Below are 17,938 nucleotides of genomic sequence, written 5' to 3' on the forward strand. Positions count from 1 at the left end.
ATGAGAACGTGTATGTGTGTGTGTGAGAGAGAGCAAATAAGAGAGAGAGAGAAACAATGAATTTAACGATAACTATCAGTGAACGAAATTTTTGCCTCAACAGGTCGAGATTGCTGAGTCGGTCGTGTCGGGAAAATATCTAAAAGAGAAAAAGCGAGATTTATATTCCTCGAAGGTAGGTATAAGTTCAACTTAATCGTACGTATCCCAGGATCGAACACCTAGAGAATGAAACCAATATGATCCTTCGATTCCGATAGTCTCTCTTCGATCAACCTGAAAGATTTATTTCTTATGGTTCGAAAGTACCACAAGACCTTTTACCTACGTACCTAGCGAGCTAGTTGGTTAGCTAGCTAGGTAGCTAGGTACCTACTTACTATCTTTCTATCTACCCATCTACCCAACCTACCAATCTACCTCTATGTAATTCGAGAAAACTAGGCAGTGAATCGTGAAACATATATCCTACGTTCTTTCGTCTATTACGTGAAAGTTTGACGAAGAAGAACCGATTACATCCGATTTGGAATTACTCAGAGAGACTATTAAATTCGTCGTCTCTCTTCTTCGAACAATCATACGGATTTTCTTTCAGAATAGAAAGGATCTTTCGGGAATGATTTCAATGTTGGACCAAGCAAATTCGATTGGATTTGTATAATCAAAAAAAAAGAAAGAAAAAGTAGATTAAAATAATCCAGCGTAGTTATTTAAATGAATATAAGGGTAAATAATAAAGTTGGAAGATACGATTATTTTGTCATCATTATTATTATTAATTTTTCTTTTTTTTTTTGTTTAGATATAAAAGTAAAATTACTTGATACGAAAAAAAAATAAATTGTCCATTTATATTAGATAGATGTATTACGAATAATACGATACGATACAAAGTGATCCAAACGAAAGTTCATTGAACTTTGAACAAAGTTACAAGATACATAAAAAAGAATCATTTGTCTATTTATATCAATATATTAGGAATAAAATATAGATATAAAATTATTTAAGAAAAAAAAAAAAAGAAAGAAAAAAGAAAAGAAAATTTATTGGACTTTGATAAGAAAACGTTGAATTACGACTTTTATTATCCGATGTAATTACGTGGAAACGATGTTCCATTGTTCAGCGATTAGGCGACCCCTTTTCCTAACATCGACTTACTTCACTATGTTTCTATCAACGCCATTAATTCGTAAGAACCAATCCGGATTCTGAGGATCGTACGATAAAACTTGCTAAGTAAAAAGAAAGAAGAGTCGTAAGTCTAACGTCATTTCAATTAAAGTTCATTTTTCCCTCATTACTATCGATATTTCCTCGATTAATCTAAGCTTTTTATCATTAGAAAATAGTTTTCTATAGAAAATCATCCTTTGGCAAGTTTTATAGTAATACAAAGATGAAGATGGGCTTTTTGGAATATTACAAGAAAAAGAATAATAGTGAACTATTTCTCTTTCTATTGCCTGAGGCCGAGTTAACTCACTTCGTTGTTCTAGCTATTCATAAGAAAAGCAAAAGACAGAAAGAGAAAGAAATAGAGATAGGGCGAAAGAGAGAGTGTCTACAAAGAACAAAGAAATGACAAAGAAGATGTAAATGGTGGAATGAAAAAGAATAATAAAAAGAAAGAAAGAATGAATGAAGAAAAAAGATAGTCAAACTTTTCTATATACGTTCCGATTTTTCTAAAATCACTGGCTCTGTGCTAAACGAACCTCCTAGAAAGTAGATAGATAGATAGATAGATAGATAGATAGAGATAGATAGAGATAGATAGTCCAAGATCTCTTCTTCCTTCAATATTTACACTCGCCATTAACTTTCTCTTCGACGATCGAACTGACGCTTTTCCTAAAGTCGTTTCACCCTCATCAAAATTCGAATACTCCTTCGACTCCTGAAGAATCTTCGAAAATCTTTTCAAATTACAAAAACCAACTCAACGTCTTGTGCTTTAAGTGATATGTATACGATTAATGGCTACCATTTATTAAGTAGTCAATACTTTTAAACATTTAATCAATATTTTAAACAAATGACCAATATTTATAATAAAATGTCAATGCGTAATATAAATCCTGGGGCAACCTTAATATTTAATTATTTAATACTGACCAAAATATTCACGTATTGATTATTTTATAATATACTTATGAATTAATTCATGAAATCACCGACGAAATAAATACATGTTAATGGTTAACAAAAAGTGTCTCTAAGTCGATCAAAAAATAAGATAATTCGATAAAAATTATCAGAAACATTAGAGATTACTATTTTCCAATACCAATACTAGAATCTCCAATCTATTCCACTCCTACACATTCGCAATCCATCCCTTTGGATTCTTACTCATCCAACGTTCCTAAACTTTTCACCAATTTCCCTGTTAGCCACGAACATGCCACGCTCGATTTCCTAACAGGAATTCACGAAATCGTTGTTATAGTCATTGACCAGAAAAGCAAAAAATCTTCGTTCCTTAATACTTCCAAAGATTCTCAAATTATCATTGACTCGATATCTTTTAACACGTTCATTCAAAACTATTCTCTCTTTTTTTTCTTTCTTTCTTTTTTTCATTCGTTCATTCATTCATTCATTCATTCATTTCTTTCTTTCCCCTCATTTATCTCGGTTACGACATTGTTCGAAACGAGCTCTATATTAGAAATTATTATCTCATTAATCGTTTCTCCATTTTCCATTAGGAATCCACCTGGAATCTGGTACAACTGTCGACTAAATCTACCTACTCTAATAGGAATTTCGATTCGACGAAATTTGCATCGCTATCCCTTCTGTAATTGAGTCGTCTCGGTGTTCGCTCCAAGTACCTCCCATTCGTCGAACAGGTACTCCTCGCTAAGCATTCACCTGTGTAGGTATATCGAAATAATATTATCTATGGAAACGCTTCAGTCGTTTTACCAGTTAATAGCCAAGTAACGTAATTTGATTGGGATGAGACTGTTATCTTAATAATGCTTTGTCATTATTGTGACGTCATACAGCTCGTATCTACAACTATAGTTGCTATGAGCAATAATACCGATATTTTTTAATTTATTTATTTCTATTTCCTTTTCTTTTTTTTTTGTAATTTCTTTTCATCTAAATAAACGACAGACACTGTGTTCGTTATGTTACAGTGATTAATTTATAGCGTAAATGTCGATGTTATTTATCGGCCAATCTAGTATATGATATTTCACTTAACTTAAATGCTTGAGAAAATAGAAAAATTCTAGAAATTGCAAAAGCTTTCCTACTTCCATACTAACACTTCCCAGTTTCGTTGAATTTTATATTACCATGGGAAGCATTACTTAGGACGTAACAAGTACCTGACGGCGCCTCGCCAAGAACGCTCTGCGAAATAGTCTCTAATATAAGGAGCAGCAAGAGCATACTCGAGGGAGTCCGTGCATATTCGAAATCACATTACATCGACGCACGTTCTCGCCTCTAGATTCTCTCGATCTCATTACGTCGAATCTCTCAGAGTATTTGCAGAGCAAAGATCGAACGAAAAGTCTGAATGAGATTCGACATTAATCTTAATCGATAAAAGAAAATCACCATTTTGATTTTTCAGCTTTCCTTTTTGCCTTTCTTCTTCTTCTTCTTCTTCTTCCTCCTTGTTTTTTATATTTCTACATTTTTATGTATTTTAAAATATGAAATTCGATATTAATCTTAGTTGTTGGAATAAAATCGCCATTTTGATTTTTCAGGTTTTCTTTTTTTTCATCTACTTCTTCTTTTTTTCTTTTTCATTTCTACATTTTCATATATTTTAAAATCATTAATATGGAGAGTCGTCATTTTTAGTTTTTATGTCTCTTTCTTTTTTTTTTTATTCTTATATTTCCATTATAATTAAAAAATTGAAATGTTATGTTAACCTTAATTGGTAGAATAGAAGGACGCCATTTTAATTTTTCTTCTAGTATTTTTTTTTAATTTCTACACTTTCATGTATTTTAAAAGATGAAATTTGATGTTAATTCTAGAGTAGAAGGCCGCCATTAAAATTTTTCCAACTTTCTACATTTCATTTTTTTATTACTACATTTTCATACATTTTAAAAGATTAATGTCGAATTTCACTTTTTGAAATATACGAAAGTATATAAATAATACATATTTTACACACACACACAATATAAAGAAAATAAAGTATTCTATATTTTATATATATATATTTTTTATATATATATATATATATATGTATACGCTTTAAGGATTCTTTGTAAAATTATCCTAGAAAATAAGTGACATTCGATCGAAGGAAAGTTTTAACGAACAGTAACACGAACTCTTATCGAAACTTTCCTTTGTGTTTCGTTCTCTTCTATCGATACTACTTCCATGTCACATAGTATAGACCTGAACTACTTGAACCAAGATGATTTCACGTATGAAATATCATACACACAGTATCTTTATAAGTTCAATCCATTTCTCATTAAAATTAATAATTAAAAAAAAAAATTATTTGCAGTTATAAATTAAACACAAAATTTCCTATCTTTCCTTAAAAACTCGTGTAGTGATTGGTATTTTTAAAATGAAAAAAAAAAAAAAATGGTAAAAATAAAGAGAAAAAAAAAGAAAAAAAGAAGAAAAAGAGAGAAAAAAAAGAAAAGAAAAAATAGTTTCTTTTCATGGATGAAGGAGGTTTTATCTAAAATTAAAACTTTGAAAGCTTCTTCGGGTCGCGAGATTAAGTGGATCGTCCATTATATAGGAAAGTGTGTGGAAGGGCGGTAAAGTAAGAGGGTGAAGGTGGGAGGTGTGAGGGGGAGGACTTTTTGCCGGTGCGTTAAACTCGCGAGGAACGAAAGAAACGAGTAGAAATAGAAAGAGAAAGAAAGAGATAGAAAGCTGTTCGGGGGAGTAAAATGAAGCGCTTTTTCTTGCATTTGTGCGAATTCATCGAGTGGAAAAGATGTCCGTTCGTTCAAACGACGCAGAGAGAAAGAGAGAAAGAAAGATAGACAGAAAGAGAGAAAGAGAGAGAGAGAGAGAGAGAGACTGCAGGACATACGTATATGTCAAGTACACATATACATATGTATGTATACATCTACACACAAACTTATGTGCACATAGGTAGATGCATAAGATACGATGCACACATATGCAAGAATATGTCGAATAAAGTTTCTTTTCTCATTGCATCTTCTCAAATTTTATGCAACGTTTACTTCCTCGAAAAGAACATTTTAATCTTGTCCATCGTTTCTCTTCTTGAGTTTTACTATTACACTGCTTATTTTTATCTGTTAAGAACGATGTGGAGATGTGTACGAATCGTGTAATATATATATGTTTTTTTTTTTTTTTATATATATTATGTGTATTGTTCTCTCTTCTTGCTGATAAAATTCTCATGAATCATATTATGCTACGTTTTTTTTTTTTTTATATCAGCAGGACTCCGGTCGCAGCAGTTTTAATTTCTATATAAAAAAAAATAAAATTAAAAAAATGTTCTTATTTGTGTGATATAAGCTTTTAAATATTAATTACGGTCTTCTTTTTCTTTTCTCACCCTAAAATAAATAGCTTCTAGTAAATTTTTTATATATATATATATATATAACGTCTAAAAGTTGTACGTAATCAAAACCATAGATATTCAAGAGCATCGATATAAAGCAAGTAATAAAAACGATAATCGCGAAATATACTTGTTCGACACGTGTAATCGCTCGGTAAAACGGCTTACGTCGAAACAAATTATTTCGCTTTAAGCATCATAGATGCAACAGTCGATTCCGATGGAATGAAAAATTGGCAGTTTTTTTTTTTCTTTTCTTTTTAGATAAACGAGATACGACATATTTATTCGAGCCCTTTTTTCCTTTTCTTTTTTTATTTTCTCCTCCAAAAATATTCTCTCTCTGAAATTCCTTTTTTTTCTCGTTCATCTTTTTAAACAGTGAATACGTTCAATCAAAAAATATATATTATAAGTATCAAAATTTCAAAAGAGAATACGAATGAAGCATTTTCAGATTACGGATTTATGGAATCGAATGAAAAAATAGAACATTTTCAATAAGTTTTTTTTTTTTTTTCGAAATCGTAAAACGATTTCGTTAGATTTCATCGTAGATTTTAAACAAACACGTTCTATTTTCTTACGAACCTTCGTAAAGAAAGAAAAAAGAAAGAAAGAAAGAAAAAGAACGAAACTGCGTTAACAGTTTTAACTTTTTTCTTTTTTTAATCAAAGTATCGATTATCTTTCTCGAACAATGTTTACAAAATTACACGTGTCGGAGAAGTAGCTAATCCATCGAGTATGCTCTCTTTTCATTGTATCGATCTTTTTATTCTTTCTTCCCACTACGTTTCTTTATACCTCGTATTTACATCCCAAAAAAGATAACTAATTTACTGCCTCATAAATAATACTATAACAAAACTCCTTATTTTGCCTTCCAATTCGCTAACCCGAGAAAAAGGCTGAAAGATAAATATGAAACTAGTCCGTTGATATGAACTAAATCCTCTTTTCTTCGTTTGAAAAAATAATCCCATAGTATCTTTGTAAAATTAAAAAAATGTATGCAACTATTATCCAAAAGTTAATCCAATTTATATGTCTTGAACAAAATGTTTTTTTTTTATCAGTTTCATAATATATTTAGACAAAAATGAAATTTGCAAGAAAAATATATATATATGTGTATGTATATATATATATATATGTATATACAAAGTGGCTCATATAAAATATTATAAACACGACATTTATAAAATAATATACTCAGAATAATATTTTGCAACATAAAAATGAAATAATATACATATATATATATATATATACATTATTAATATACATTACTATATTTATATTATTAATATATATATGTGTTTGTGTTATTAATGTAAAAAATGGAATATTAGATATTTAAATTGAAATATCGAATTTTTTTCGATAGAATAATTTTCTTTTTAATTACTTCTTTTCTTTTTTTAATGTCAAATAAAATAGCCACCATTCGACTGTGTTGTATTTTCAATATTACGAGTTTTATATATATATATATATATATATATATATATATATATATATATTTCACAATTTCAGTTTTCTGTAAATATATAACTAAGAAAAATAAAAAAAGTTCTATTATATTTTTACGCCATTACTTTACATAAAACATATATGACATATACGTATATATATTTATATAACAAGTTTATATCATCTAGGATGATTATTAAGTCCAGGTTCGCTGGTCGAACTTATTGGTCTCGATATCAGAGCCATTCGACAAGCTACTCGACGATCAATTTTCTCTTGATTTTCGATGCGACCGGAGTTGCCTTTATCATGGTAATACGTTCCTTCTTGCCATCTTGCGAGCGAGCTCGTACAAGCTGACGCCGATCGCATAGCCAACAAACAGATAGACAGAGAGAAAGAGAGATAGAGAACCGATTTCACTTTGAAATAAGATCGTATTGGTGGTCTGCTCGATTTAAATATCATTTTTAATACTTCGTCCATCTTGGATCGTTTCGATGAAAACGATCATTATATTTTTGTCGTTCAAATAATAAAAACAATAATAACAAAAAACTTGAAAAAGAAAAAATGAAAAAGAAAGAAGAAAATGTATTTTTTATTTTCTCTATGAATATTTAAATGTTTTTTTCTTCTTTTCTTTTTACATACAGATATCACACACACATAGTATGCAGTCACGAAAAGTATATTGAGATTCAGGACTCACGCAAGCATCGTATCTATTTTTGAAAACACGCAATAGTTATACATAAAAAAAAAAGCAAAAAGGAAAAAAAAAGAAAAAGAAAAATCCCTGTACATACGTGATCGCGATGTAAACGTAACGGTCCCGCGTATACACGCGAATTCAGATTTATGATGAAACGCCGCTAGCTATAAAATTACAATCGAATACTTCGCAAATGCAAAAGTTGGCGGGGCTTTTTTTTTTATCTTTTTCTTTTTCTTTATATATATATATCTTCCTTTCTTTTTGATATATTCTTTTTTCCTTTCTTCTCTTTTTTGACATCACTATGGAAATGAAAATTCACTTTAAAATCGCTTTTTCTCGTTGGCTTTGTAGACTAAAAGTCCATATAAAAGTCGCTAACTCTTTTCTTTTACGATTTCTATATATATATATATATATATATATATGTATGTATATATGTATATTGGTCCATAATAAAACCTGACGATTTGACTTCGGTCATCAACGTTTTTACCTTTTCCTAATCTTTCCTTTTATTTTCGGAAAAAAGAAAACAAAATGAAAAATATTACGTTCTAACCTCTAAATTGCTTGTATGATTTATTAGGTATACGTATCTACTTATGCATGTACGTATATGGATAAAGAAAGGAACGAGAAAATGAAGAAAAGAAAAAGAAAGGTTAAGTCAAGAAATATTTCTATCGAAATATCTTGTGTTGGATAGGAAAAAAAAAAAGATAAAAGAAAAAAAAAAACGATCGAAATTTCATTATCAATATCAATATTCGATAAAAGATTTCTGATACGTGGAAGGATCTTACATCGTTCGTACAAAATCGTTTTTGACGATGACAACGATGAGGAAGCAGTACGTTAAGCTAACCTAAAACTTCGCAAACCCCAATCGACCTCGTATTTTCCATATTATCAACTAAGAAACATTGATCGTTAAACGATTCGCTTTTCAGCAAAGTTCGACGCCTCCAATCTTTCATTTAAATGTTCCAAGTAATATATATCTACGTTGTTCAAAAATAACGACATATCCACGTTTTACACACGAGACGATGCAAAAAGGAAGATAAACTTACGTACGAAAAGATCCTCTTCCCTTGAATAGAATCGCTATCAATATCACAAAAATCATTGTCGTCGTCGTCGTCTTCATCGTCATTATCACCGTTCAGAGATCCACGTTGATTAAATTATTAATTCGTTTTCTGTCTCTTCGTTTTCACTCTCGACGCACTAACGCGAAGACTCGGTGTGTGCGTATACCGGCCGGTATATATTCGATTGCACATGCGAGAATCGAAAGAAAATCGAAAGAGACATATAGATAAAACGAATGAGAGAGAGAGAGAGAGAAAGAGAGAGAGAGAGAGAGAAGGAAAGAGAGAGAGAGAGAGAGAGAGAAAGGGGAGGAAAATATCGAACGAGAATCGAAGTGGTTGCTCGAAAACGCCATGTCCGCTATCCCCTCTCCACTCTCCACTGTCTTTCTCTCTCTCTCTCTCTCTCGTACACTTTATCCCTGTCTCTCTCTACGCACGCGACGCCGGCCGAGCGCGTACGATCTTTGATATCACGAAGTAGGAAGTATGTAATAGGAGAGCAAAAGCAGAGTCGAATTTCTTCCTTTGAAACGACTACGTACGTACGTACGTACGTAAGTACGTATGTGTATCGTGTGTCCTCACATTCCTCTTTTTTCTCGACTTCGTTATAAAGGAAAAAAATTACACATGAAAGAGAGAAATATAGAAAACGTACACACGTATACAAACTAAGAAAAGATTTTTCTTTTAATTCGATTCGCGAGATCGATCGATGACGTAAAAGAGAGAGAGAGAGAATTTCGCGCGTAACGAAATTTAACCATCGACAAATAAAATGTTCCTTTCGATACAAATGTTACTTACCTTTCACATCACGGCGAGTAGACACATGCTAAATCCGACCACGCCATGCTCTATCTTTCTTTCTCTTTTCCTCTTCTCTTATCTTCTATACGGCGGCGTTCTCCCTCTCTCTCTCTCTCTCTCTCTCTCTCTTTCTTTCCAGTGGAAGAAGAAAAACAAAAAGAAACACAACACCGCACTGCACCACACACAGAAACACACTTCTTCCTTCTCACCACATTTTCTATCGGCTCTTCTTCTTTTCTTATATTCTTTCGTCGTCGATCAGTTTTATCTCTATCTCTATCTACCTCTCTCTCTCTCTCTCTCTCTCTTCCTCCAACCGACCGGCAAGAAACCACCACCCCCTCTATCACATTTTCTCTCTTTCTCTCTCTCACACACACACTCACTCACTCACTCTCTCCACTTCTCCCTCTCTCTCTCTCTCTCTCTTTCTTTCTTCCCCTTTTTTATGCAGCTTCTCTCTCTCTCTCTCCTTTTCTCTCTTCCTCCCGGCCGGCGAGCGAAAACGGACGTGAGCCGATATCGAGACGAGGCTGGTGGAAGGAGAGAGATTGGTGGAGAGGAAGAGGAGAGGGAAGAAGTAGAGTAATTGTGTATGTATATACGTGTATGTGTGCGTTGTCTCGTGTATATGGCTTTTTTCTTCTTTTCTTTATATTATTACTATTATTATCATTATTATTAAATATTATTAAATATTGTAGTCGTCGTCCTCGTCGTCGTCGTCGTCGTCGTCGTCGTCGTCGTCGTCGTCGTCGTCCTCCTCGTTGTGTTGTTGTTATTGTTATTGTTGTGTTGTTACTACTACTGCCACGCGTATATAACTTGCTCTTAGATTAATTTATGAATTATTTTATTCGCCTCGTCGAAAATAGAAGGAGAAACGGCGACAGGAGGAAACGGCGAGAGGGTGGTAGGTCAGGAGGAAGAGGAAGAAGAAAAGGAAGCACCTCCCTGCGGCACACGCGCGCGCGCGAGAGAGAGAGAGACAACCCAGCATCCAGCTACGCCCGTGACAGCGTCTGGGCAACTACTGAGGACGATCTGCGCGGTTCCGGCCTAAGCTCTCATTCCATTTTTCGCCGTAGTTGGCGCCACTGCTGTGACCCTTCCTTCCAATCCTTTTTTCCTTTCTTTCTTTATTTCTTTCTTCTTTCTCTTTCTTTTCTTCCTTTCCTTCTTCCTTTCCTTCTTCCTTCCTTCCTTCTTTCTTTCTTTTTCTCTCTTTTTTTTCCCTGTAATATACGATTTAACATAAAAATTTTGGAACTTTCAAAGTCAAATTTTTCGACATTTATCTTCATTCAAATCGACTGCTAATTTCGAATTTCAATTTACCCGCCACTCATTTCCCCGACTCTCGTTTGTATCACTAAATATATAGGATATATTTGATATATACATTTGATATCTTTATCGGCAACAGTTTCAGGACATTGATTTTAAAAGTAAAAATACTGACGTCATAGGATCGTTCCATATAATTCTTTTGTTACGATTGTAAATGTTACGATTGTAAATATGTATATATTACGATTGACCAATCAAAATTCACGATTCGAATGTTTTCGATCTATCGTAGTTTTTTTATTTCTTAATATATTGCAACTTATTTCAGTTCTTTTCCGAAAGTTTAACAATATCATCGATATCGATATCGATATCAATCGAAAGTCTCTTTCATATCGCATATATATTTATTTCGTATTCGAGTGACTTATTATATCGAACTTTATTTTCGTATAATCGATAGAGATTAAGCTGTCTCTTAGACAGGCACGATAGTGTTCTTTAAATTTACGTAAAAAAAGAGGGTCTTTCGAGGCGTTGTATACATTTGAATGAAAATGTAAAAAAGAGAGAAGTTTCCAAGTGTGTCGCGGTCTTGTCTTACCCTTATAAATCGTCTACCATCTATCAACGTCAAATTACAGAAGCAACGCTGTACTACATAGGGATTGTAACGTTTTCAAAAGAAACATCGACTATCCACGATCGTAGAAAATTTAAAGTAACGTTATATCAAAGATATCGAACTATATATTCACGTGCACATAAAATTCCAATAATTTATAAAATCTGTATGTACAAAATAATACACACACACACACACACACACACCTATACATATTAATGACGTAACGCCTGTATCGCAATAACGAGTACATGCATATTTAAAATATCACATACCATTAATTTTCCAAATTTATACACAATATATCCTCTAATTTCCTCTGTCATTAGAACAACTAATTAGAACTAATTAGACGTGGCTTAAAACAATCTACATTAACAACTTTTGTAAATGTAAGAAAACGAAATATAGTCCGAGAATATTTATTGTTTTAGCTTTAGTGAGATTACAGTGAAAAGTGGCGCGTTATTTCGAAATGGTTAAAATGCTGAATAACAGAGGGAATTTTTACGACACCAATTTTTTTTTAACCAGATGGAGTATGAAATTATTATATCTGTAATCCGAAAAAGATTTATACGTGTCTATAAAATCATTTATTATTTTTCTAATCTCTTGTACTTTTTTTATTCTTTCATTTATATATACATTTTTTTTTTCTTTATTTATAAATGAAGGAATAAAAAAACTTTTTTGATTTATCTGAAATCGATAAGTACAATTTTATTTCTTTGTTTAAAAAAAGAATAAAAAAAAAAAAAAAAGTATGAATCTAATTCATACGATGCTATATCATTTATGGGTGAAAACAAAAAAGATTATTTTCTTCTTGGATTAAAATAAGAAAAAAAAAAAAAAAAAGATGTATTATTTAATTCGTAAGCTTGTATCGATCTAGAATGGACGGACGCATCGTCAATAATAATAAATCGTATTTAAATTTTAACGATAAAAAAATTAATTAAATTGTACTAATTAGTCGAAGGATCGTTTCCGCTCAATGAGAAATGAATGCTTGTCTTCTAGATAATTTATATGATGCAATTAACTCAAAGCTTTTTTATCGCGTGCGTGATCCTCTCAACGGATTTTTTTCTATGTGTCGCAGTCTTTCATGCGTGCGGACAACTCATTAACAACAATAATTAAACACAAGGGAATAATACCAATAATAGTATTAGACAATGTGCTTGTTTTAAGTCGTATCGTCAAATGTCACGTATCGATAATTAAATAAGTTTTATCATTTCTTTTATTTTCTTTTTATCTTTTTTAATTATTTATTATTTAACATTTATTTTACGTGCGATTTTAGATACGTGAAAATCGTGAAGGTTTCTTTTCGTGGATTAATATTGTTTCAAATTGTTGAGAAACAATTTTTACTCTTGGTACGGACGTTCATTGATCTGTCGTAATGAATTATAAAGGAATAATTATTTTAATTAATTATTGTAATTAATATGCAAGTGGAATCTTCGTATATACTTCCTATACATTTTTTACACACAATATTTCCATATATTGTTATTTTGGAGAATTTCTTATTGAAAAGGTGATAGTTTCTTTTATTCATTTCTTTTTTATTTTTACGAAACATATTAAATATCATATAAAAATATTATAATTTTTGTTATGTATTTGACATTTTTTTTTATACGTTACATTCAAGGCCAGAGATTGTTGGAAATACTGCGTACAATTTGAAATGATATTAACTTTCAGTCACCTCTATTTTGTTTATTTGTTTATCTCGTGTTAAATTACCGCAGGAGATTTCTTTGTAATGAGATTGTCCTACTATCAAAAATTAAATACATACAAATATTCGCCGATATAATTTTCTATTAATAATTTTTCGTTTTATAGTTTACAATGACTTCGATTTTCTATATCTTTGTTCTTAAAGCGATTAAATGAACAAAAATACGACAAGTTTTATTTATCATAACGTGTATGTATATGTTAAATGATAAAATTAGTTTTGATCGAAATGTTTTCTAATATAATCCATTTATACACGTTTATAAAAAATATAAAAATAAAATTAGCACATAAAACAATTATTAAACAAATATATATATATATATAGTATATAGTTTATATACGTATATACATACATGTAGATATAGTTTATATATATATATAAATATTAACTATAGCAGTATAATCTAAGTCAGTCGAATTTACATAAATAGAACATTATGTAACATAAAAAATACTTAATCTCTTAAAGGAATCGATGTAAGGACGTTTGAACGACAATTTTCTTTCATTTTCTTTTCCACTCTGTTTCTTTTATGTCGATTAATTTGTTTAAACGAACGAAAATTAAACGGTGCGTGAACTAAACAAAAAACAAAAAGTTTTCTATCAAGTATATAAAAAATATTGTTGCAAACTTATAAAAATAATATGTCATATGAAATTGATTGTAAAATAATAATTATTTAATTGCTTGAGCATAACCTACTTATTTCAATAATTCGTTATTATTAACATTAATCAGCGACTATGAAAGTATATTTCCTATTCCTTAGATTTAGAGATTTTTGGGAAGTAACATGTATACCCAAATGCTTTTCAAAAGCACCATATTTTCTATATATTTTGGAACATATATCGCATTTATATGCCTTTGTTGTATGTTGTTTATTTTCCATTTGATGCACGATTTTAAGATGGTGCAACAAAGATGATTTATGCCTAAAAAAATACATAAGTATACAAAAATTATTTACCGTGTTCAGCTACACATATATTGCACTATTCTTTTTTGATGAAGAAACATAGATACCTTTCTTACCTGTAATTTCTATTACACGTTTTACAAGTAAAAGGTAGTTTAACACAGCCACAATGTATAAAGTGTTTATTAAAGATATACTTTTTATTGAAAAGTCGACCGCAACGTTCGCATAATATTACATACATATCTATAAAAAGATATGTAATGATAAAATTAAGAATATATAAATACATGTAGAAAAAAAAAACATGTTTACTACCTCCATGTGCCCCTGTTATATGTAATGCCAGTGAACGTTTGGTTGAAAATTTTAATGGGCATAGTAAACACTGTAAACTATAAATATGTTTAATTACATGTAATGTGTTTGAATTCCTAAATGAAGTATATTTGTATAACTTACGGTTCCATAACATTTTTTGTTTTTTTTATATCATTTGAATTATGATTTTCCGCTATATTTGAGTCACTTTCTTTCATTAGAAATAGTTTATTATTTGCTTCTTCATAATTACATTTTAACTTAAATTCTTCATCAAATTTATGGACAATCATATAATTATAATGCATTTCTTTTTCTTCTTGTACTACTTTTTCTAAATTATTCTCAGGTAAATTTGTTAATGCTATATTTTTTGAATCTGATGAGAATTTTGCAGAAAGATCCGTGTTGAAAAGTACATCAGACCGAACATTCTGTTGTGCATTAATTTTCTGGCTTATAATAGTTGAATGTTCTAAATCATTACTTGAAAAATCATGTGTTGTATTTTTATTAATACTAGCAGGTGCAAAATTAATATTTGGAGAATTTAAATCATTATTTAATTGGCTTCCCAAATAAGTTTCAATTTTTTTTTCTTCAAATAACAGATTATCCAAATTTTTAGTTTTGTTTTTATTTAAAGAATTTTGTAGACAATTATATGATAGATTATCTTGGTAGAATGCATCATCCAATGAATCATTAAAATAATTTGATAAATAACTTTTATCGTGCATAGTATAAATACTTGCCTTTTCTAAATCACACTCATTTGAAGAAATATGTTTTGTATCTGAACATTTCCCAAACAGTAAATAATTTTTATTTTTATGTTGAAAATAGTCTTCGCAATCCGATAAGCTATCATCTTTAAAAATAACATTCTTACCTTCCCAGCTATTTTCTATCTGATCTATAAAATTATATCTTAGAAGATCCTGACATTGTAATTCTGGATAGTCTACAACATTAGAACTATGAATGTTATTAGAATTTATATCACAACATTTATCACCTAAAACTTGTTGTTCTTTTATAACATCTGTTAAGATGTCAAAGTGATCTGTATAATCTTCGTGAAACTGTTCTTCATAAAATGTATTGAATTTGATAGAAAGATCTAAATCATTATTTTTTTCCTTACTTTGTTCCAAAACATTATTCCAAGGCATAGTAGAATCTATAATAACATTAGATTCCTGGAAAGCTTGTTTCACATTTTTATCATGTTTATCATTTACCTTTTTAAATAAAAATGATTTTTTTTTATGATTCATTTTTCTTTTATCACTATGATTAAATTTCACTGCTCTCCTCGAATTGAACTTATTTTTTCTTATACAACTATCATCACAATTATCTGTAGTATTAACCACCCAATTAACTGGTTCTTCTTGTATAATCAATGGATTATGTCTTTGTTTTCTTTTATGATGGGATTTTGTAATACTCTTAATGTTATCTTCTTCAAAAACGTTATTTTCAAGTACGAAATTATTATTATAAGAATTATCTTCTGTTTCAAACGGAATAGAAGATGTATCATGTTTAGAAAATGTTTTGGGGCCTCTTAATATGTTAGGTAAACTACGAGTATTACACAGATTATTAAGTACAAATGAATTCTTATCAGATTGCAATTTTAACGAGTCTCTATTATTTCTTGAATCATATTTATATGGCAAATAAGATACCGTATTATCTGCTTCCAACATGGCTAATTTGAACACTTGTGAATCTAAGGAAAGAATTTTTTTATTGACATCTTGTGTCTCCTTATCCGTCATAATCCATATTGAATCATTTGGTGCTTTAGTAAAATCATTAGAAGTCTCATTAACGCAGTCAACGACAGAATCTGATATTTCAATAATACATTCATTTTCTTTCTCAGTCTCTGTTAATAATACTAATTCAATTTGATTGTCAGAAACATCTGTCCTAATCATTGATAAATCATGTTCCTTTCTAAAACAATCAGATACATCAACGGTACTATCCATTCTTTCGTCTTTTAAATTATTCGAAGATGCCCAAGCATCTCCTTCCAAACTACTAATTACATTGTCCTCTTTAATATTCATAATACCTAAAAAATAAAGTGAACATCGGAACGAACATAAATGGATAGTTTATTTTCATATATATCTTTAAAGTAATTAAACTATAATTAATCACCAATTATCTTAAATCATTGACTTATATTTGGCAGACATGTTACTGTAAATTTTTAAGAAAATATTTCAAAGGAAAAAATGAACGGATTAGAAATAAAAATTACGTATCTACGGACCAGCTGTCGGTATCTATGTGGTTACTATTAAAATATAATCTACTATAATCTTAATGAACGGTAAATCGTACCATTGTTCCAATGAATTACAAGTGTAAAGAACAATTGAACCACACTATAGTACGAACGTGTAAAATAAGAATACACACGTGTATTCCAATACAAAAAGATATGACTATCCCCACTCTTTCATTCCTTTTTAGGAGATTTTTACTACTAACAAAATCGAGTGTTTTTTCGTCTTCTTTATATCGTATAACCATGATATTATTACTGAATAAAGAACTCTTATTTATATTGCTAATCTTAATTACATATACGAGAGAAAATCGTTGATTAAAAACAATCGAACAAATTATCTTTTTCCGACGAAAGATTTGCATAATTTTGTTCTAATCATCCAATACATATACATATATACGCATCAACATGTAACGTCGCTTAACAATGATATAAAATTAAATTGTAATCGTAAAAAAAAAAGAGAAAAATTATTAATATTTATTTAAAATAATATAAGACGTTAAAATTGATAAAAAAATAAATTATGCCTTAAAATGAATAAAACTCACCGGCAAAATTGCCTTACGACCGTCTTCCTAGAGTGACGAATAGCGACTAAATCTTTTTGTCGAAGCGATGATGTCTTTACTAGAACTGTTTAGTCGACAATGAAAAAGAGACGTAACGTGTCATTTACGTGAGAAAGAAATTTGAGAAGTCCTTGAGGACAAAATATAAACAGCACGAAAAAGGCGTCTTTCGGTCGACTCTTGAAATCAAAACACAAACTAGTCTATCTAAATAAATGCGTATATGGCATTGTTGATCCGTACGTGGCATCGTTAATGTATATTTTGTTGTTGATTGTTACGTAAGTATTGATAAAATATATTATTACACTTGCGAGGAAAAAGAGAGTTTCGATTTTAATTTATAAATGCGCACGTTGTTCCGTTTTATTATTTTAAGATTATGATTTAAATAATTAAAAAAATTGAATTTCGATAATCAGTGAAAAATTATTTTTG

At 30.2% G+C, this 17,938-nt stretch overlaps 2 protein-coding genes across 9 annotated transcripts in view; both read right to left on the reverse strand.

Moving 5' to 3' along the window:
• The window catches only part of LOC127063089 (two pore potassium channel protein sup-9), a 57,580-nt gene extending 46,573 nt beyond the window's left edge, over nt 1–11,007 (reverse strand). Inside the window, exons 1-2 of one of the 5 annotated variants that reach the window (XM_050992398.1) lie at nt 9,680–11,007; nt 8,853–9,005 (exon numbers count right to left, since the gene is read on the reverse strand). The gene's annotated coding sequence lies outside the window, so the exon portion shown is untranslated. Of the gene's footprint in view, nt 1–8,848; nt 9,006–9,679 lie in introns of all 5 variants that reach the window. The other 4 variants (XM_050992396.1, XM_050992397.1, XM_050992394.1 and 1 more) reach the window with 4 other exon arrangements.
• A 1,381-nt stretch (nt 11,008–12,388) lies between these two features.
• LOC127063073 (uncharacterized) lies at nt 12,389–17,861 on the reverse strand. 4 transcript variants are annotated; one of them, XM_050992368.1, is made up of 4 exons: nt 14,753–17,861; nt 14,609–14,685; nt 14,407–14,536; nt 12,389–14,306 (listed from the first exon to the last, which is right to left on the reverse strand). In XM_050992368.1, exons 1-4 carry the CDS (start codon nt 16,696–16,698, stop codon nt 14,102–14,104), a joined length of 2,358 nt encoding a protein of 785 aa, XP_050848325.1. In that variant the 5' UTR covers nt 16,699–17,861; the 3' UTR covers nt 12,389–14,101. The 4 variants fall into 4 exon arrangements, with proteins under 4 accessions (XP_050848325.1, XP_050848324.1, XP_050848323.1 ...); XM_050992367.1 differs by having other exon boundaries at nt 12,389–13,947; nt 14,074–14,306; nt 14,407–14,685; XM_050992366.1 differs by having other exon boundaries at nt 14,407–14,685.
• Between the last annotated feature and the right edge of the window lie 77 nt (nt 17,862–17,938).

The sequence above is a fragment of the Vespula vulgaris genome, chromosome 4, assembly GCF_905475345.1.
Source record: "Vespula vulgaris chromosome 4, iyVesVulg1.1, whole genome shotgun sequence".
NCBI lineage: Eukaryota > Metazoa > Arthropoda > Insecta > Hymenoptera > Vespidae > Vespula > Vespula vulgaris.